Source organism: Pygocentrus nattereri, chromosome 26, assembly GCF_015220715.1.
Source record: "Pygocentrus nattereri isolate fPygNat1 chromosome 26, fPygNat1.pri, whole genome shotgun sequence".
NCBI lineage: Eukaryota > Metazoa > Chordata > Actinopteri > Characiformes > Serrasalmidae > Pygocentrus > Pygocentrus nattereri.
The window spans coordinates 23,293,105-23,314,398 of NC_051236.1; the positions used below are offsets into that span (position 1 = coordinate 23,293,105).

A 21,294-nucleotide genomic window follows, 5' to 3' on the forward strand; every position below is an offset into this window, starting at 1 on the left:
TCTGGTGATGTCAGCCTTCTGATACTCTGAACTGTCTGTTTCTGTCATTTTTTGTGTTCATCAGTCATCGGTATATCAAACAATGTTTGAGCAGTTTTTCTCATCTGCCAGTGTGCACTGACCGGCCACTTCATTAAGTACACCTTCTTGGATCCACACTCATTCTCCATTTTATGAGCTCCACTTACTATATAGGTGCAGTTTGTAGTTCTACGGTTACAGACTGTAGTCCATCTGTTTCTCTGTGTACTTTATTACCCCCTTTTAGCCTGTTCTTCAGTGATCAGACCCCCACAGCACCATCACAGAGAAGATATTATTTGGTGGTGGCTCATTCTCAGCACTGCAGTGACACTGATATGGTTTGGGTCTGTCAGTGTGTGTTGTGCTGGTCTGAGTGGATCAGACACAGCAGTGCTGCTGGAGTTTTTAAACACCTCAGTGTCACTGCTGGACTGAGAATAGTCCACCAACCAAAAAACATCCATGGACAGTGTCCTGTGACCACTGATGAAGGACTAGAGGATGACAAACTGCAACAAGGTGGACCAACAAGATAGGAGTATGTAATAGAGTGGACAGTACATGGACAGTGTTTTAATGCTCCAGCAGCATCGCTGTGGCTGATCCATTCGTGCCGGCGTAACACGTCACCACCACGTCAGTGTCACTGCAGTGCTGTGTATGATTCACCACCCAAATAAAATCTGCACTGTGGTGGTCCTGAGGGATCCTAACTATTGAAGAACAGGGTGAAATAGGGCTAATTAGGTATGCAGAGAAACAAGTGCGCCTATATGGTAGGTGGAGCTGATCAAAAGGACAATGAGTGTATATTCAAGGAGGTGTATTTAATGAAGTGGCCAGTCGGTGAATATGATATATGAAGTCACTTCGAATGTTCCAGTGCTTATCACTTTAATGACCTGCATGACCTCAGAGTGCAGATTCTGCAATGATTTCATAATTTACTTGTATACTTTTCCATCTGCAAAGACAATTATGCCAGTATTATACCTTTTATAGTAAACTGAATGAAGAAATGAACAATGGCTAAATTCAACTGAATGATTTGGTCAATCACAAAAGATTCCTTCCATGTCCACAATACACACCCTTTCACAGCACATCACCCCACAATTGCTCTTTCATTTGTGGGAATCAACTGAGATATTTTGAGGTAGGAATGAAAGACAGCAAATACTAGAAGCAGTGCATTCTGCTTTTCACTTTCATGTTTGTTCAATAGCTGCAGTTGTGCTTTGGTTTTAGAGGCACTGAGGACAAGTCAGTGTACTTTGCCAGCTCATTTCATCTGGACTTGTGCAAGTGAACATAACCTATGAAGTTGCTTAATAAATAGCTGTTCTTTTAATGCAACCCAAAAACAAGCAAATGTATGGTGGCCCCACATGGTGCACTAGCGTTCTTCCTTAAAAGTGAACTCCACAGAATTTTAGAAATACCTGTAGAATACAATCATTAGATGTAAAGTCAGTGTGGTTTGAGATGAAATGCTCCATTTCAGAGGAATGGCCATAATTGTTCATAACAGTGCTGATAGAAAGGCATTGTAGGGCAAGTTATGACCCAAAATAAACATACTTTTAAATTTACTATTTTACCATTATTAACATTCACTTAAAGACTTTATTTTGCATTGCAGACCAACCAACCCCTGGTTCCCATCATCACTAAATACATGACATGAAACTACTCTGAATAACTTTGTTTACATCTAAATATTTATCTATGCAGCAATTGTTCCAGGAAAAAAAAAATTGTGGAATTCTATAAAGGAGATCAGGTTGTACTAAAAATGCCTAAAGCAACATAATACAGGACAATATGGCTAAAATGTCAGGACAGTAAAAGTGGACTACAGCTGAAAATTGATCACTTCCACTGGCCCCATCTTGATCAATATGTATGGGCTGAGAGACAAAAATAGTACATGCAGTTCAAATCCAGTCGGTTTCTGCTTCCGCTTCTACCTTAACTCAGTATGTTACAGTGACCTCTTCAAGCAGAGAAGGACACTTCCTTAAGATTGGGGTATAAAGCACACATGAGGACTCACCCTAACTCTTTACTCCTCTGGGCCTGTTTATCTCTATTACACAGGTCAGGTTAAGTGCATGGCTGCCTTTCAATGACCAAGATCACATCTTACATGTCCTTAGCAGATGGCAGTGTCCCAACCCATTATACTCACTGCTACTGTATATTCCTTGACTTGCTGTTAGGGATGTTTAAATTCACATCACAAGTGAGTACTCTGAACAACCTCCATCCAAGGAGTTTAGTTATTTACCAAGACAGATGGAGCCAGGTTCTCTACTCAGGAAACCAAGTGAACTAAAATAAAAGGCAAGTCCTGCGACAATGAAAAAGTACTTATCCTATGCCTTTTATAGCTAGGGGGGGATTTAAAAAAAAAAAAAAAAAAAAAAAAAAAACCCACAACAAGTTGACGTATGCAAATACCCTTTATTGAAACTTTACTACAATACAAAAATTGGACAGACACAGAAAAGGTACGTCTTATTTACAAAACAAAAAGCTGTTTATGGAGAGACTTGAGGCAGGCATGCTGGTTGGAAGATCAGTGGTCAGCCAGTAGTGTCCAATCACGCCGAGGCTTCCACAGAGGAAGAGGAATTCACAGGCTGCAAGAAAAGAAGCCATTAGGAAACTGAACCCAAATCAATAGTGAAACTTGACAGCAAGGGAGTTGGAATGGCACCCCTTTTGATTCTCTTTGAACTCTCGCACTCATCTACTGCCTATAAGCCATGAGGTCAATCGATAAAAGCAACCCACAATCCATCAAGTGGACACCAAGCAAAGATCCTCAAAGTCTGGTCCATACAGGTTTGCATGAAAAGGCATGATACAATGCATCCATATTAGCCTAGTCTGTCCTCAGCCAGGCTGCTCAGAAGAACCTCCACTGACCCTACAAGAAGAGACATTAAGCCTATCAACTCGCCTCCTGCTCCATTTTCTCCTGGACTCCATTGCTGTTGCTGGCAGAGTCGCCGCTGCCATTAACTGCAGTCTCCTGTTTGACCTTTTTAGCATCACTGTCCTTTTTTGGGCTCTCCTCTTCTGGTTTCCTCTGTGCAGGAATACAAAGCAGGATAGAACAAACTTTATTTCCTTCCCTTTACCTCCTCCACCTCCGCTCCTCATCCAAGCTACTGCAAAAACGCCACAGCTAATCAGTCATTATACTCGAGTCAATTCTGAACCACCACGCTTCACACCTCACTAGTCACAGAACAATCCAACATGCCTCATGTGAAAGGCACAAAACCATTACAGACAAGACTCCTGTACTGAAAGTCAACACAAGGGACCACTGAAAAAAAGACAAGACAGCCCCCCCCCAACCCCCCCCCCCCCCAAAAAAGTTGTGAATCATTTAATATAGTTACTTGGACACCGACCTTCTTACGGACTAGGTGAGAAATATCTGATGCAGTTTTTGAAGATGATGCACCATCAGCTGGCTTAACAGCAATCTGAAGTCAAAGCAGAGTAGTGTTGTCACTTGCATGCTGTTGGATTAAAGGAAGTAACAACTCCATATCCTAAGCAATATATAGCTGTAGTGATCCTTTACAAATTAATCACCCAACCTGGCTGGCTGTAGATGAAGATGGGCCACCATTTTCAGCTGGGAATGCAGATGTAGATGCCCCTCCCTGAAACAAGGACCAAACATTCTGATCAAACCAAGGTTCCAGTGTCCTCTCAAGTGCATTTGTAGAGCTCTGCTTTAACTCACCAGGGTCTGATGAATGGCTTCTGATGCTGCAGCTGCTGTTTTCTGGCTTTCCTTTGCATCTTCTATCTTCTCTGCAATCTCTGGCAGCAGCTGCTTCAGTTCCTCTAGCTCACCTTTTTCCTCCTTTGCTTCATCAGCCTCTTCTGCTTTGTCTATTGCTTCCTGAAGCATGGCTAAGAACAAATTTAAAAAGATCTTGACTGAAAAGTTACATGTACAATCAGGTTTCATGGTGATCACTTACGTGAAATGGAAACTTGAATGAAATGCATCACAACATACCCAAGCGGCTCTCAATGACTTTGATGGAGTTGTTGAAGTGCTCGATGGCCTGGCTATACTGAGCAGTGTAGCTAAATGTTGTGCCCAGTTGGTAATGAGTCTCTGCCAGCAGACGACTATGAGCAGGCAGGTGCTTCAGCTGTATGGCTAAGCACTCCTGGAAGTCTTCCAGGGCTTGGGTGTAGTTACCTACAGAAAGACAAGTTCAGCTGATCAAAAGCTCTTGATGTGGCAGTTTTAAACTCCTCAGACACTTTGCAAATTTAAAAAAAACACCAAAAAAAAAAAAAAACACCAAAAAAAAAAAACACACAAGACACTTTAGTTCTTTAACTGAAGATACATGTTGAAAATAAACATACCAGATTCAGCACCAACTTCTCCAAGCTTCAAGAAGATCTGTGCTGCCATTAACTGGTCCTCTTTGCTCTCCTTCCTATAAATAGACTATAGTCATCTACCTTTTCAAAAAAAGTACACTTTAAACAGGATCACTGTCCATTTAAGTCTCCAAGTATTCATACCTTTTATAAATAACTTTAGCCACTTCCAGCATCTCCCATGCTAACTGGAGATTCCCAACTTCGTCCTCTTCACTCTCCTATAAAAGGTAGAAAACATCCATATATTTAGGGGGAAAAAAAAGAAAAAAGTGAAGCCTCAACCTTTGAAACATACAAACCTTGTCTTCATCTTCACCCTCCCCTTCATCCTCCTCATCATCATCCTCCTCCTCTTTGTCATCTAAAAAGAATCAAATTGCTTTAAAACTGGGAAACAGGGCATTTAATTGTATACCCAAGTCATCACCAGAGCCCAGAAGAATTAAAATGTTCACCAAGTGACCAAAAAACACCCCCCCAAACAAACTCATTCCCAGTGCTGCCCTGCATGCCTATTATTTCTACCTCCACCCTCTTCTTCCATTGGCTCTGGTTTGTCTTCATCCCCCTTTTGTTCTGTGCTTTTCACATCTCGTTCTGCATCCTTTTCAGCCTGATCCACAGTTTCTTGTTTTGAGGCAGCAGAGCCTTCCTCTACCTCTGTGGTCTTCTCTACATTTTCACTTTTCTCATCACTTTTGACAGGACACTCTGTAGCCATTGTCTCTTCATTCTCAGCAGCCTTCTGTTCACTTTTGACTGGAGACTCCAGAATATTCTCTCCCTTTTCATTAGCCTTCTGTTCACTTTTGACTGGAGATCCCATAATAGTCGCTCCCTTCTCATTAGCCTTCTGTTCACTTTCGCCTGGCGACTGCGTAGTTCTATCTCCATTTTCATCAGCCTTCTGTTCACTCTGGACTGGAGACTCTGTAGTCGCATCTCCCTTTTCAATGGGCGATTCAGTCTTATTTTTGAGAGAAGAATCTGTATCGTCTTGCTTCTGTGCTTGCACATCCCCCGTGTCTTTTACCTCTTGCTCCTCTTTCTTTACCTCTCCCTCAGAGTCCCTCTTGTCCTCCGACATGGCATCATAAACCTGTTCACGGAGCTCATCTCTGGTTTTCTCTATTGTGGTGGAAATATTGAAATTTAAGCACTGGATTCTTACCTGAATCTTTAAAACAACCTGTACACAAACTAGACACTTCCATAAATGTACAAATTTTAGACTAGTTCTCAGTAAGGAAGTCACTAGAGTTTTGGCAGAAAAAGTACCTAGACATAAACCTCAACGATCTGTTCATAGGGCAGGTATCTGCAATAAATACATAATTAGCAAGATCTGGTGTTTCCATATACCAAGATACCAACCATCCAAGTTATCGGCACTCTCAATCTTGGAATCATTCTGCTTCTCGCCCTCCTCCGATGATTCTTCTGGGACTCCCTCCAATGCATTACCCAAGACTGTGTTCTCCATCCTGCATGGGTACAGACCAAGTGATTAATGCTTTGGTATATGCAAAATGCATGTTTGAAGTTCACGAGCAATAAATTTAGACCCCATTACCTGGCAAGCTCCAGCAAGGACTTCCCACATAAGAAAAATGCCTCTCCACACTCATCAGCAGTATCCCCATATTTTTCAGCCCTGAATGGATAAGATTTCTTCAGTAAGTGTACAAGATCAGACCACGCAACTGACTTACACCACATTAATACATCACTGCTACTATTCATATGACATTCGCTGGATGTGTTTGATTTGTGAACATTACTTGGTCTAGGAAGTTAACTGAAAAGATTAGGCTTAAGACCCCCCCTTACAAATCATGACCACATGTTCTGAAATACTCACAGCATGGCACAAGCCTCCTGGAACACACTGACTGCAGACACAACGTCACCCATGACCAGGTGCCTGTTTCCTGTGCCAATCAGCTTCTTTGCTTCCTCAGCAACATCTATACAGCTGCAAGTAATTTGCCATTTTAACCGAGTTACAGCACATTGGAAAGGAAAAAAAACCCTGACAGAACTCAACGGCTACAGTAGTAGAGTGGAGACCTTCTCACCTGTCTGCTGCACTGGACGAGCAGGGTTTCTCTTCCATACTGCAAAACAAACACCATTAGCCAGCTGTCTACTTCAAAGTGTAGATCAGGATAAGTGAACCAGGTACAGCATGCATTCTAAACAGAACCAAACCTTGCGTGCACGTAGTGCATGTAAACAGTGCAGCTACCAGGTTACTAACACAAATCAACAAATTTAGCCCAGTCTAACAGGTAACTCTTAACTACCCACCGAAGCTCAATGCAGTTAGCGTAGCTAAGGCAGCGTTAGTTTGAAACCTTACCATCAAACGCGGAGATGTTTATAGCCAATAACCTAAATGTGACGCGTCTTGACGCAAAAACTCCGTCTTGAGTTATAACTAAGCAGTTTTCTGAAGTTTAAAAGTTTGGAGACGCCGTCTTGTCAGGCTTCTCCAGAGACAGAGGCTTGGGCTCATTAGTGGAGAGGCAGAGCTCTGCTCCTATACGAGTCCACGTTCAGGGACGGACACGCAACAGCTCAACGCCAGGTACTTTCTCAGGGAGTCAGTAATAAACTCCGTCTCCACGCCACGATAACAGGGGAGATCAAACCCCATGCCAGTGCTATCGCAGAGGGAACTGGTTAGATTGCGTTTAGAAGCGTTTCCGCCCCGCACACCGCTCTGTAACTGTAAACCCAGAGGTGCCATGTTCCTCAGAACAGCACGTTAACGACACTTTAGCACCAGTGAGGCTCGAACGCACTCGTGGAGCTGCCGTACGGGCTCGTGATAGTCGGAGACTCCAGTTACTGAGACTAAGACTCGCTCTGAAAACGCAGCGGGAGAAGTTAGCAGGCACTGCTGACGGACTGGAACTCTCCGCCGTTTGGCCGAGGCTGGCGAGTAAGTAGCGTTAATTAGCTTAGCCAGCTAACGTTAGCGAGTTTAGCAGCAGCTACAGCTGCGGTCTCCCGCCAAACCGGAGAGTCCAGCACAACCGCCCCGCCGTCCGAAAATGAGGGCGAGCGGAACCGAAAACCAGCCCAAACGTGCCAAACTGCAGCAGGCAGTCCTTCCCGCCTCTGCGCACACATTCAGCTCTCCTGCTCCTGCTCGCTGGTCCAGCAGGCAGAAATAAGAAGTTACCCGAGCGCCGACTGTCCGCTCTGAACCCGCAGCGCAACACAAGCGCGCCCTCAACTCACCTCTCGGCGGCGGAAGCGGCGGCCGTTTCTTCTGGCATGCTCGATAGAGTGTCAGATACCAACGCAAGCTTTAGTCGACAACTCGAGCTGTCCACGCGGCTGGGTTTCGGTCGGAAGAGGAGAAGATGGCAGATTTCTGCTCCTTCAGCCCAGTCCCGCTTTGTTGGCGCCTTTAAATACGGATACAGCAGCCTCACTTCCGCCGACCTTTCACCTCCTGCCAAAACGCGGGAGAACAGTTTTAAAGGGCAAGAGGCGCTTTTCTCTACTCACAGCTCCTCCTCCTCTCCTCTCCTCCTCTCCTCTCCCTCTCCTCTTCTCTTTCTCTCCTCTCTTCTCCTCCTCCTCTCCCTCTCCTCTCCTCCTCTCCTCTCTTCTCCTCCTCTCCCTCTCCACTTTCTCTCCTCTCTTCTCCTCCTCCTCTCCCTCTCTTCCTCCTAGCTACACTCAGAGCACGGTTTACTGAAGCTCGAGTTCGTTCATTCAGTCGTTCAGCCAAATGTATTAATCCATTTCTGATTGATTAAAATTCCACGCTGTCAATAGAAACTGACCCCTGTTTTTATAGCCAAACAAACCTACTCCTGACAGACACCAGTTAGCCCAAAACACCAGGACAGCACTCTGTACATCCTAACTGTGCCTGGATTCACATCAAAGCAAAATAAAGCTCAGTAAAGTACAAATTAAAGATGTAGCATTGCTCCTTACTGTGTGGTACAGATTATGACTAATGAAGTTTGAAATAGATTTTAAAAGCAATTATTATTCATGTTAAATTCTGATATATTAAAAGTTGTCTGTAATTTGCCAAAAATAGCTAAAATGTCCTTACCACGTCCTTACTGCAACAGAAGGACAAATTAAGTTCAGATTAAATTCACTACAAATTCAATTTAGAAAAATATACATGGAATTTTAAAACAGCTTAGTTTTATACTCTGACTTAAAATGGCAAAGTTACCTAAGGGCTTGTTGGTGTTACTGACGAGCTCCATTTTGTTGTACACTCTAAAATGTACCTTTTATCAAACTAGTGGTTTTAATTCCGGCTGAAATTGTGTTTGAGTGAGGTTCTGTGACATCAGGGGAAATTACTGAGGGCTTTCAGTGTTCTGAGGGTTTCATTTCAAAAATGTATTTATCTGATCCGCCTTTATTGTTGACATTAAAGTGACGTAGAGCACATTTGAATAAGCACGTTGGAAATGACTGGGCAGGATGCATATACTGGTTAGTGCGACACCAAGTTTTTATGAAATGAGCTGTTTGCCTGGCAGCATTTATAACTCACATTAAATATGTATTTTAAGGAAACAAACATCTAAAAAAGCCTAAAGTCTGCAAATGTAAGTCAATACAACAGATGACAAATCCTCCAATCAATAAGAAAAGCATTTATTGTGCAGTACACAGTATACAGAAGGGTCAGCTGAAGTGGGTTGGAAGGCACAGAGTCTTGCAGCAGGATGTGTTAATAAGGATCATTGAAGGGGTAGAGAGGGTGTCCTGCATCCCTCGGCACATGCTTGCCATCAACCTGCAAAGGAGTATAAATATCAAAAATGCATCTCCGTCTGTTAAAGTACAATTCCATTCTCTTTAAAGAAACATTCCAGGGTTGTCATTCTAGCCTCTACCCGTCACTTCTGTACTATACTTTGGATTACCACAGACAATTATTTTTTTAATAAGATAAAATAAAACTGCACCGTTACTCTGTAACAATACAGGATATAGAATAAGTCAGCCTTGAGAGTTCTACGTTTTATCCAACACACAAACAGTGGAGCGAAACCATTCCCTGTCCCCAAAACTTTCTGGTATGCATGCGTGATCAGGCGGGAACCTGGCAAAACTCTGCCCAGAAGCCTCAAATGAAAACATATTAAAACTAATTCCTGCCTTAGAGCAAAGAGTGAATTTCAGATTTACTGCCTAATTTACGAATGTTTTGATTGAAGAGTTTGTGAAAATGTTCTACAAAATTTAAATAAAAGGCATAAAAGTTTACAACCAGAATTCATCAACTGGCCGCTGGCTTTTATTTTAATAATGTTTTGAGTCAGCGTGTTTCCTTTTCTTTAATGGGTACAGGCGAATGTGGCTTTTTTATCAATGACAATCAGTCATACGTTACATATGTGCGAAGTGAGAACATCTTCTACAGGGAGCAATCTTGAATATGGGGTTTTTGCTACAAATTCTAGTGCACAATATCTATTTTATTTAGTTTTTAATATATTATACGTCTTATAAACCAGGGCTAAACTTACAGTAATAATTGGCACGATGTACCGCCAGCCTTTATTCAGCGCTGTCACACTGTTCATTTCTTCTGGCTCTAGAGCGAAATCAAAGACCTGCAAGCAGACAAACATGGCTTTAACATGCTGAATAACCACAGTGATGCAAGATAACAATAAATATTACTTATTTATAATGTTACATGCGACATAAATAACCTGTATATTTTCCTTGATGCGAGACTCTGTCACACTCTTTGGAATTGTCACTACTCCTCGCTGGGTTTGCCACCTGTATAAGGTTGTATAAGATGCTCTTTTGTCTTATTTTCCATCAAAAATGCAGTATAAAACATACAGCTCAATTTACTGTGACTAACGGTAATCTCATTGTTAGATTACTACGTGTTGCATATTGTCATTACCTGATTATGATTTGTGCAGGAGACTTGTTGTACTTCTTGGCCAGAGCAGTAATGACTGGCTCCTCTAACACAACTGGCTCATCAGGTCTTTTCCAGGCTCGATCTGGAGAACCCAGCGGACTGTAGGCGGTCATCACAATCCCCCGGTCCCTGCAGTGAGCGAGTAGCTCCACCTGTGCCAGGTAAGGGTGACCCTCCACCTGCATGATGCATGTATTTATTCCAGTAGGTTTTTAAGCATTAAGAAAGAACCAGTGGAGAGGGTGATTTTTTAAAAATCAAAACAATAAAAGAACATTCTTCTAATCCAACCTGCAAAACAGTGGGCTTTATGTTGGCCACTGACAGGATGTCATCAATCTGACGGCTGTTGAAGTTTGAGAGTCCAATGGCCCTCACAAGTCCCTTTTCCACAAGTTTCTCCATGGCAGCCCATGTCACTTTGTAGTGAATATCATCATACAATATTGCCCCAACTTCTGTTTTAGGGAAAGGAATATCCCCACGTCTAGGTAAAAAAAAAGGAACAATGATAAGTCATGTTAAAATTTCATATGAAAATGAATAATTAATGTGACACAGCATAGACATCATTTCACTTTAGAGGAATTTGAACTTTAGAGGAGTGTTTTAATAGCACTTTAATACACAACAGCATATTTCTTAGACAGATCAGTAGATATAATACCATACAGCAGGCTATAATTTCGTGTTGAACTTTGTCTTAAATTTGTGCTAAATGAGCCTGAAAGAACAGTGTTTGAACTAAACTAACTAAGCTACACCAACAAGTTTGTGACAAGCTCCAACTGTGAGGTGGTTTGGTGTCAGTGTACATCAGTAAACACTGCTTAGAGCAGGGGACTTACTGGAAGGCATGGGGCCAGTGAATGAGGTAGAGGTCTAGGTACTCCAGCTTCAGGTCTTTTAAGGTCTTAAGCAAGGCCGGTTCCACGTCCTCTGCGTAGTGCTGTGTGTTCCACAGCTTAGAGGTCACAAATACATCCTCTCGCCTCAAGGCCTGAGAGTAAGGATAGAAAAAAAAGGCACTGTCATTTTTTTAACAACTCAAGCTTAGATTAGCATATTGTCGCTGTACAATCTCAATTTTTTTTAAAACATAATTTCAAAACGTCAGCTGCCCTTTCCATTGTCTGAAACTTGCATGATAAATGAAACAAAGTACTTGATCAAAAGCATTAACTTACAGTCATATGCAAAAGTTTTAATAAACCGGAGTCAAATTATATGTTTCGTTGATTTTCTAAGTAAAAAAAAGCCGACACACCAACAAATTTCTATGTATTTGTTGAGTTTAAGTTTTGCAGGAAAAAATAAAATGTGCCCTTACTTTTGCACTGGTAACATTTTACATTTTATTTCTACCCCAGTATTTTAAATTCAGCAAATTAACAGTAACTGTAGAAATATGTTCTCTGTAGAGGACGTGATGACTTACACTCCAATATTTGCACATGACTGTACATTGACAGTTAAAAGTGTTTTACTGTCTACTGTGAAGTTATCATTTTGTAGATCAAGGCTTTTTTCAAGCAGCAAAAAGCAATAGAAGATATACATCATCTCTGTTGGAACAAAAACCTTGTATCTCCAAAATGGTAACTTTATAGGAAGGGAAGCATTCTTAGTTTTAGTGTGGATTAATGCAGCAAGACTTTATCCTGAGTAACCTGGGTTGTAAAAAGACTACAAAACAGAGATACAATGTTTTTCCTCCAACAGCAGTGATATTAAAGTAGATGATGTAAGCTTAGTGTGGATTAGTGTAGATTAGTGTAAGAGTTCCCTGTCTCAGCTGTGTGTTCTAATTGCTGGTTGCACACTTTTGCTAGAGGGCAGTATAAACAACTGTATGCAATGTACCGGTGATCAAACAGCTCTCCCAGAGTAATTCACTCTAACGCAATAGGAATTTGTATAATGTAAACTTATTTGAAACCACAGCGTATTTAGCAAGGTAGATGGCTGTAACAGTGCTAAACAGAGATTTATGTCCATTTTTTACATTGCTTACTTAATCCTCTTGGCAAAGCTTACTTTGTCAGGCCCCAGCATCTCCTGGAAGGCTTCACCAATTTCTGGTTCATTTCCATAAATGGCAGCACAATCGATGTGCCGATAGCCAGACTGAAGTGCCCAGATAACCGCCTGCTTTACCTGCAATGAAAAATACAGAGAAAGAATACATGAAAGAAGCCCTGCCTTTTCCATTACAAAAGAAAAGACGCCAATACTATATGTTTACATCAATACATTAGATGGTAATGTTTAATACTAATGTAATCTAATTTAAAACTCACCTTTCCAGGTTCACTCTTCCATGTCCCTAGACCTACGAGAGGCATCTTTCGCCCAGTGTTAAGGACAGCAAAGTCATTCATGTTTGCTTGAGACCCTGCAGACGTAAAGAGAACTTGCTTTTTTCTCCTTCAAATCAAACTCTTCAATAAGAACATGAGCCCGAGTAAAGACTAAAAAGCACCAGAGAGGCTGTTTTTGCTGAGTGTCTAAGGAAGGAAGGAGGAACCTGCTGAACCTGCTGACTGGTCAGCTGACTTCCCAGTGGACTAAAACAATAACCGGTCACATTTGAACGCACTTGGTTTAGGATAAGCCTTTTGTGCTTTTAAGTTTTTAAATATTTACGGTTTATTTTTCAATCTAAAACTCTTGACAGAGAAATAAAACCTTTACTGTACTATTTGACAAGCTGTCCTGCTCGTAAAAAGTCCCCGTGGCGAACTGCTGGACTTTTCCAGCACAGAATCCAACTAAAACATAGATTAGGAATGTGTATATCTGGAGCTTGACGGTGTTGACATAACCCACAGTAAACTCTACGGACTATACTACCTGCCTAAATACTGGAGAATCGATTAGACGCGGAAAATAACTCCTATTTAAAGCTGCTTAAATAATTCCCAAACTCACGGTGTCCTCGCCACAGTCCCGACGTGTGCGGCAGTAAAGAGTGTTTTTAGTTTTCACGAACAGCCAACCTCAGGATCTGCGGTGCCCACCAGGCTTAGCGAACTAGCCAGCCTCCTATGCTCCTGCTCCTTGTTCATATTTCCCCGTTCCAGCTCAGATCCCCTCGCATGTAAGCGCTGCACCATTTAAGGTGGAACGGGAACATTCGAGTAAGATTCTGACTTCAGCTTCGCGCGTCTTCCTCCGATGACACTGACGCTCCCTGTCTGCCCACAGCCAACACACACGCTTTCATTCAGACTCCATTTGAGCATGTACTCACTGTATTTATCGCTCTGCACAGCACAGAATCCTCGCAACGTCCACCCAAGACAGACCACAAAACCTCAGAATGTTTTACTTTCATATCACTGCCGACTCGAGTTACTCCGTTTCCGGTTCGTGGAAGCCATCGTTTCAGCCTTCAGTTTAAAAGTCCCCAGAAAACGCTCAGCACGTTGCAAACCATGTAACCTGTGAAACTGACGATAGTCTTCGCCAAGGTGTAAGCTGTAAAAATTAAACCCTTTTCCTGTTCAAGAATATATTTAATATTTTAAACATTGACATATTATTTTACATGTTCAATCTTCTGTTATGAAAATAATACTAGTCAATTCAGACAACAGGCTACAGTTGACTGCAAGGTACTACACAAGCAATGAAGAGTGCTACAGGAATATTATAGAGGGGAAAATATAATTCATTATTTTGGGGACATTGTGGTGTCTGCCCACGACCCTGATGGAGAAGTGGCTTAGAAAATGGATGGATGGATGTGGTGTCTGCTGTGGCCTCGCTGCCTGAGGAGCTTAGGGGACCAGGAGTATGGCCCATCCCGCAAGCCTCATGCGTGGCCACACTCCCAGTGTTTTGCTGTGTTTGGGTTAGTTATTACTGTAATTGTTGTTGAATGTAAATTGTGTCTATGGAGGGCCAGTATTTTGAGTGACTGATTGTCCGTCCTTTATGTTTATGGATAATGAACTTCCCCAAAAACGATCCAAAAAAAAGAACAAAATCCAAATCCAAAATCCAAATTCCTGTTTCCAAGAAACACAACAAATATCACTGTTTTCACTGTCAGCAGTGACAACTCACTCTCACTGCGCTGCACTGAATCACTGTGGATTTTTCTATTTCCCTTTCATAATATACACAGTTATTCATCTCTAAGTTAAATCTCAGAAATTCATTTGTGGTGTAAATCTCATTCAAATTTTTAAGATTCTCCCTCTACCTTCGATGTGGGAATGAAACATATCATTTCCTTACTTTCTTAACATTTCTGGATTTGCCCATAATAAATCATGCTTATCTCCGCATATGCGTCCGCCTCCTCGCTCACCGTTACATATGCACATGTTTCAAATGTAAATGTACACATTTCCTGTGTTTAAGAAAAGTTATTTCTGAAATACAGAAACATAATTTCTGTCTACAATGCTGGCTGACCGTATAAAATGTATGAAATATGTAATGAGTAATATTATTTATATATAAATCATTGTAAAATGTGAAGTGGCTCATGTAATATTTTCTGTCCTTTTTTTCTTCAGTGACTTTGATTGTTTTGAGCATTTATTCATTTTAGAGATAGTAATGGGAATCTGTATATATGTTTCATGTTAAAAAGCACTTTGTTTCATCATGTCAGTCTCAGGATCTTGGTATCTACTGTTGTCCAACCTAAAATTAATGTGTTACCTCTTTGTGGTCTTTATCTATCCATCAGCCTCCACATATCAGGGTTCTAATGCAGTCTATTTGTTCTCAATATAAATAAATACACATTAAAAATGGTCCCAATATGTTAAACTCAAATAAACAGATAGCAAATAAATAGAAACTGTGCAATCAAAACATGTAAATTGACTGGGGGTGACTTTTGCATATGACTGCATCCATATGTCCCTGTAACCAGAGTCTACATTTTCGGTTGGTGCATTTTCAGTGAGAAAGTCTTGGCTTGGTCATTTCTGGTATGAACTCCATGATTGCCCATTTATCAGTATATCTGGAGGAAGAGAAAGAGGAGGGGCGACATAATGTCATTAGCTTTGGGAATTGACCAGCTTTGACGCTGTGGTGTGGCTTTTTTTCCGTTCTTACTTTCTAACTGGTGTAGGAGAAAGATGTTAATCCTCTATTGAAGAAAATGAACAGTTTGTCTCTTGTGGTGGCAGTAGGTGAGCTTTTTACTAACTTTTTAATCTTTCTTACCTTTTTATTCATAACTGATTTATCCGAGAGGCTTATGATCAAGTTTAGGTTTACGTACTAAGGTTTGCTTTGTAATCAGAGATAAATATGCTTAGTTTGTGCATAACATATTTACCCGTTGTTTTTTTCAGTTATTTGATTGGTTCTGTAAATAACTATAAACATTTTAAAGCTATAAACACCCTGTTACTACCTACTAACACTTCTTTATTGCTGCTGTTCAGGATACATGCTTCATTCAGTTTATTAAAAGTGAACTATATGAGAGATTAGAAATTAGCGAGTTAACAAGCTGTTGTTTTTGTTTTCAGCGCTGTCCTCATTACTGGTCAAACATGGATCATCTGATGGTAAAACACACAGTTTCCTCCACCTGTTCCTGTACTTATTTGGTGTCTTTCTCTAATCTGAATAAATTCACTGACACCATCAACATCACAATGAGCAGAAGCATCAACAGGAGAGCCCATCCTCATTGTTGATGTATATTGATATTTGTTTATGTTTATTGGTATTTGTCAGTGATGGCAATGGTTGTTGTTGTTTGTTGGCCTTTGTCAATGTTGATGTCTGTTTGTCAGTGTGCATGTTTATTAGTGTTTGTTGGTGTTTACAGCAGTTTCCTGGTGTTTGTTGTGTGTATCAGTGTTGATACTTATTGGTGTTAGAGATGTTTATTGGTGTTTCCTGATGTTTGTTGGTGTTTCCTGATGTTTGTTAGTGCTTGTTGATGCTTATTTATGCTTGTTGCTGTTTGACAGGTTTTACTGATGTTCATTGGTGTTTGCTCATTTTTGTCTGTGTTGATGTTTATTGGTGCCTGCTGGTGTTTGGTGGTGTTTTATGATGTTTATTTGTGTTTGTTGTTGTTTGTCAGGTTTACTTTTACATTTACTGCTGCTTACTGGTGTTCGGCAGTGTTAGTAGATGTTTATTGCCGTTTCCTAGTGTTTGTTGGTGTTCATCAGTGTTAATGTTTATTGATTACTGGTGATTTGTGGTGTTTGTTGATAGTTTTTGGTGCTTACCTGTTTTTGCTGGTGTTTGGCGGTGTTGTCTGTTGGCGTCTACTACTGTTTGTCCGGTTGTATTGATGTTTAATGGAGTTTGCTGTTGTTTTTTAATGTTTGTTGATGTTTGTGGGTGTGTGGTGGGTTTTTCAGAAGAATGTATAATATAGAATTTGCCGAGCACAGCCTGACGTGCTGATTAGGAGTCAGTGTAAATGGTGAACTGTGAAAAAGTCAAATGCATTAACGAGACAGACCTGGGGGTTCCAAGACTTAGTAGACACTATGGTACTGTCGGTCCACAGATCGCCCTCAAGTGACCTCGAGTACAAGTCAGCCCATACTGAGGAAGCAGGACATTTTAAAGGAGGCTTCCAATGCTTTCAAAGACATGAATGCTACTGTAGCAGCAACCCAAAATCCCACCAAATCTCCTGAGGGTCTCCACAACTCCACTCCAAATGCTGTGGAGAGTTCAGAAAGTTGGATGTCAAGCAGAGGTAGGAACATGGTTTCTGTACTTTTTTAAAACACAGTTCTAATAAATCAATTCATTTTTTACAAGTGGGTCCTGTTTCCATTTAGGTAACTCTACAAGCCTACAAGAGGAAGAAAATGTCTCTACAGGTATGAAAACCTGGTTCAGCTATTTTGTTTTTAATTTAGTAAACTCAAAATCCTATATCCTTCCATTTGTGTTCTCTAGGGTCCTGGGTTTGGGTGGTCTGTGTCATTGTGGTCATTCTACTTCTCATTCCTGTGATCTTGCTACTTGTACCAAGCTTCAGGTAAGGCAGACATTACTGATTTCTTGCTGTCATTTTTATTATTTAGATTTTTTTTGACACAAAGTTGAACTAAAATAATAAAGCATAACCTGCACATCTCTGAGGTTTGAACCAGACAAGCTTCACAACCTAAGCTAAAAAATACATGCATCAATATAAATATGAGTGTCAAGTGGTACAGCAAATATCCATGAATCTGTGCATAAAAACTTGAAATGTATTAAAACTATCATGAATGAGCTGTTTATATGAGGGGGATGTGGACTTCTATAATCTTTTTCTCTTGAGCTGTAACGTGTGTTAAAACTGATCCTGCTGTGCGGGGACTGTACTTTAGCTTGACTGGCTCTGGCTGTGAGTTATTTACATTCTTCAAAACAGTGCTATGGTACAGCAGTGAAGAGTGCAAATGTGATTCTCACCTTAATGTTAAAACGTAGCTAAAGAAATACATCAGCAGTGCTAGAAAAGTAAAATAAAAATAAAATGAAAAGTTCATAACATGTTGCACAATAGAGTGACATCAATCAGAAACAGCAATCTAATGTTAATTTGCATATTGCCCAACATGTTGCACAATCCAGTCCTACCAGTTAATAAAGGTGCAAGTACTTTAAGTTCTAATTCACTTGTTAAGAATGTGGACTGAGCCTTTATAGATAGAATCAAACAGTGCATTTGTGGACATTAAACCATGTCTCCTTTCAGTCTATTATAAGAATTATTTCAGTCAGCTGGAACATCATTTCATTGCAGGTGTTACATCTGACTAAACAACTGAACAAATGCACTCATGATTCACTCTTGGTTTTTAGACAGAGAATGAAGTTTTTCCCAGCCAGTGCCTCCACAGGGATGAGTGCCCTTCAGGAAATGCCTCAAACAAAACAGGATGTGACAGAGATCCAGTGGGACCTTGCCTGGATGGAGATGGCCAATTTGCTGGACAAGCAGCATTATCCTGGCCGCTGACCTGGGTCTTACTAAAGACATCCCAATACAACACTGAAGAACCTCAATATGTACACCGACTGGCCACTTCATTAAAACTACCTCTTTGTTTCTAATCTCACTGTCTGTTTTATCAGCGTCACTTACCAGATAGGTGCACTTTGTATTTCTGCAATTACAGACTGTAGTTCATCTACAAACTCCAGCAGCGCTGCTGTTGTAAAATGGACAATGAGTGTAGAAACAAAGAGGTGGCTTTAATGAAGTGGCTGGTCAATGTACAGTGCGTAGGCTACCGAGAGCCACATGTCATTGCTAATGTTTGAATGTCTTTAAACTCCGTGGGGATGTTCAGAGATTCTAGAAAGTGAGTGAGAATCCAAAGCTTTTTAGTGACAACTTGGAGTAGTGGTTCTTAGACTGGTCCTTGGGACCCCCTTGGACCAGTGGATAAGTCCACATTTCAGTCAATCAGGTTCTCTCAACCTGTTTTTGTGATTATTGTGGGCTGAAATGCTTAAATTAAGGCTTTTATTTTTGATACTTAAATACGGAATATATAATATTATATAATATTATATTCGGAAAATGTGATCATCCTGCATTATCAATGGCTTCTCAGCATGTAGCACCAACAATTACAATAATTGTGAAAGCATTTATACAATTTATGTGTTTAACCCCTTAAATAGCCAGGGCCCAAAAGTGTTAATACACACATCTGTAGCCTAAGAATAGATCCGTCAGTTTGCATTAAAGTCCCTTACTATGTAATAAACCTGGAATTTTAAAGGGGTTAATGCAGAAATAACGCAGTGATTGGAAACATTTATAAGCCTTTGCAACCCTTGCTAGTGTTGATTTGTCATTATAAATTCCTGGAGGGAATATACAGAATCCTTATGAACTGGGATCCAGGGCAGAGCAAAAATATGAACCATCTGTGGACCGTTTGAGAACCACTGACTCAGAGGACTTTTGGTTGTTAAACTGTTGACATCTATCAGTCGGCAAATGTATTGATCTTCTAAAATAAAATGCATGTGAGCTGTTTCATCAAAAAAGGCTTTCCTTTTCCACAATATTTTGTTTATTCAAAGTTTGCAAACAAGTTGTACAAAATATAAATACAATGAACAAAATACACCATAAAAGCAGTACTGTCACATCGGCGGACAAAAAAAGCAGCTATATTAGAAACGAGAAAAAGATCAAACAGCAAATCCACTTGGCTACTTGGTACAATGCAGTTTATTCAGTTCCTATACACTGGTTGTTGTTTATAGACTCTCTATAATTAATATAAACTTTTCATAACATATTAATACATTTGTCCAGTCAGAAAACACATATTATGCCAAAACTGCTTATATAATATCATCATAATGCCGAATGCTATGTTCTTAAAAATGATCCTTTAAGGGTTCTCTGGTAAAGACAGTGGTTCTCTATAGAACCATAAATGCTCAAAGAGCCGTTGCATGATTAAAAGGTTCTTTACATGGTGAAATGGTTCTACATATCACCAAAAAGGTTCTTCTATTGTTACGTTTGACATCATAACAATAGCAGAACCTTTATTGGTGCTTTATATTAACCCTTTAGCATGTAAATTGTTCTTTGTGTGTTCATTGTTCTAAACAGAACCATTATAAAATAAGTTAATGTAATATATATATATATATATATCCATCCATCCACCCACCCATCCATTTTCCAAGGCGCTTCTCCGTCAGGGTCGTGGGGAGTGCTGGAGTCATCGGGTGGAAGGCAGGATACACCCCGGACAGGTCGCCAGTCCATCGCAGGGCATTTGCTGATCTATCTATCTATCTATCTATCTATCTATCTATCTATCTATCTATCTATCTATCTATCTATCTATCTATCTATCTATCTATCTATCTATACATACACACACACACACACACACACACACACACACACACACACACACACACATATATATATATATATATAAATACATTTATACTGTCATGCAATGTGTTACACTAAGAAACTCTACACTACACACAGAAACACTAGGGGGCAGAAATGACTTGTTAAGCTTACCTATCACTGTTTATGGGCTGCCTACATGTGACAGTCAGACTTGTCAATGAAAAACACTCTTACGCTACCAGAGCAATGAAATGAATTGAATGGATAACAGAGGCTGACACGAAGGTGATGCTGCTCGCTTATAGACCATAATTCTGATAAAGATTTTTATAGTCAGGTTCATTTTTCAGGAGCATAAAAGAGAGACTGTGTGGACTTAAAGCATTACGATCTCATATGAATGAAATTGAAACCCTATTTGTGAGAAATCATCAAGCTCTGCCGCCTATTCCTTTTATATCGAGGAGCTTTTGACCAGTGGATGAACGAGCTTCATATAACAGATGATTGGTTTAGAACATTAGAGAATGCAACATCAGATGCTGGTTAGTAACTAATGCGCAGGGCAACGCATAAAAGTGTTAGATGAGGAACGCACACCTCTATTACTCTTTCTTTCTTTCTTTTGTCCCTTTCTAACTGTTTCTGGTACCACACTCCTCCTCCACCGAACTGTAATTAAAGCCATGGGCAGCCATATTTCATTTTCCCATTCCTCCCTTATTCCCTCTCTCCTCTGCTGGAAGGCAATTTGCGATTGCGTGTGTGCATTTTTTGGACCACAGTTCACTGCCGGGGGGCACAATGCCTTCATGAGAGAATCTCATTTACACACACACACACACACACACACACACACACACACACACACACACACACACACACACACAACCTTTGATTGCCTTGGCGAGAAAGCATATAATGTCATGTTAAAGGTCTGAAACAGCTAATCAGTACAGCATCCTATATATATATATTGCACTGTGTGCAAAAGTCTTGTTTATTTAATCTCCAACTAACATAAGCATCCAGTGCACATTATTCACTTTTC

At 40.5% G+C, this 21,294-nt stretch overlaps 2 protein-coding genes across 5 annotated transcripts; both read right to left on the bottom strand.

The window, feature by feature from the left end:
• Window positions 1-2,470: 2,470 nt before the first annotated feature.
• LOC108441838 (nuclear autoantigenic sperm protein (histone-binding)) lies at window positions 2,471-7,888 on the bottom strand. Of its 3 annotated transcripts, XM_017721568.2 has the most exons (15): window positions 7,708-7,886; window positions 6,537-6,575; window positions 6,320-6,433; window positions 6,032-6,112; window positions 5,833-5,942; window positions 4,984-5,586; window positions 4,758-4,819; window positions 4,600-4,676; window positions 4,438-4,511; window positions 4,076-4,264; window positions 3,794-3,966; window positions 3,645-3,710; window positions 3,453-3,527; window positions 2,993-3,121; window positions 2,471-2,669 (listed from the first exon to the last, which is right to left on the bottom strand). In XM_017721568.2, the coding sequence occupies exons 1-15, from the start codon at window positions 7,743-7,745 to the stop codon at window positions 2,631-2,633; spliced, it is 1,869 nt and encodes a 622-aa protein (XP_017577057.2). In that variant the 5' UTR covers window positions 7,746-7,886; the 3' UTR covers window positions 2,471-2,630. The 3 variants fall into 3 exon arrangements, with proteins under 3 accessions (XP_017577057.2, XP_017577075.2, XP_017577067.2); XM_017721586.2 differs by lacking the exon at window positions 4,984-5,586 and having other exon boundaries at window positions 7,708-7,888; XM_017721578.2 differs by lacking the exon at window positions 2,993-3,121.
• A 1,196-nt stretch (window positions 7,889-9,084) lies between these two features.
• On the bottom strand, window positions 9,085-13,789 carry akr1a1b (aldo-keto reductase family 1, member A1b (aldehyde reductase)). 2 transcript variants are annotated; one of them, XM_017718989.2, is made up of 9 exons: window positions 13,653-13,789; window positions 12,700-12,794; window positions 12,437-12,556; window positions 11,248-11,399; window positions 10,691-10,886; window positions 10,379-10,578; window positions 10,173-10,245; window positions 9,984-10,070; window positions 9,085-9,247 (listed from the first exon to the last, which is right to left on the bottom strand). In XM_017718989.2, the coding sequence occupies exons 2-9, from the start codon at window positions 12,778-12,780 to the stop codon at window positions 9,182-9,184; spliced, it is 975 nt and encodes a 324-aa protein (XP_017574478.1). In that variant the 5' UTR covers window positions 12,781-12,794; window positions 13,653-13,789; the 3' UTR covers window positions 9,085-9,181. The 2 variants fall into 2 exon arrangements, with proteins under 2 accessions (XP_017574478.1, XP_017574486.1); XM_017718997.2 differs by lacking the exon at window positions 13,653-13,789 and adding an exon at window positions 13,331-13,611.
• Window positions 13,790-21,294: the final 7,505 nt, after the last annotated feature.

Bases quoted from the DNA above. Each gene is read 5' to 3' on its own strand.
- akr1a1b (XM_017718989.2), bottom strand. From the start codon at position 12,780: ATGAATGACTTTGCTGTCCTTAACACTGGGCGAAAGATGCCTCTCGTA. The intron at 10,887-11,247 runs GTAAGTCCCCTG...TTTTTTACCTAG, and splicing joins CACTGGCCCCATGCCTTCCA to ACGTGGGGATATTCCTTTCC. The intron at 9,248-9,983 runs GTAAGTTTAGCC...ACTCCTTTGCAG, and splicing joins ACATCGTGCCAATTATTACT to GTTGATGGCAAGCATGTGCC.
- LOC108441838 (XM_017721568.2), bottom strand. From the start codon at position 7,745: ATGCCAGAAGAAACGGCCGCCGCTTCCGCCGCCGAGAG. The intron at 6,576-7,707 runs GTGAGTTGAGGG...TTTGTTTTGCAG, and splicing joins GCCGCTTCCGCCGCCGAGAG to TATGGAAGAGAAACCCTGCT. The intron at 3,711-3,793 runs GTGAGTTAAAGC...TCCTTGTTTCAG, and splicing joins AAGCCATTCATCAGACCCTG to GGAGGGGCATCTACATCTGC.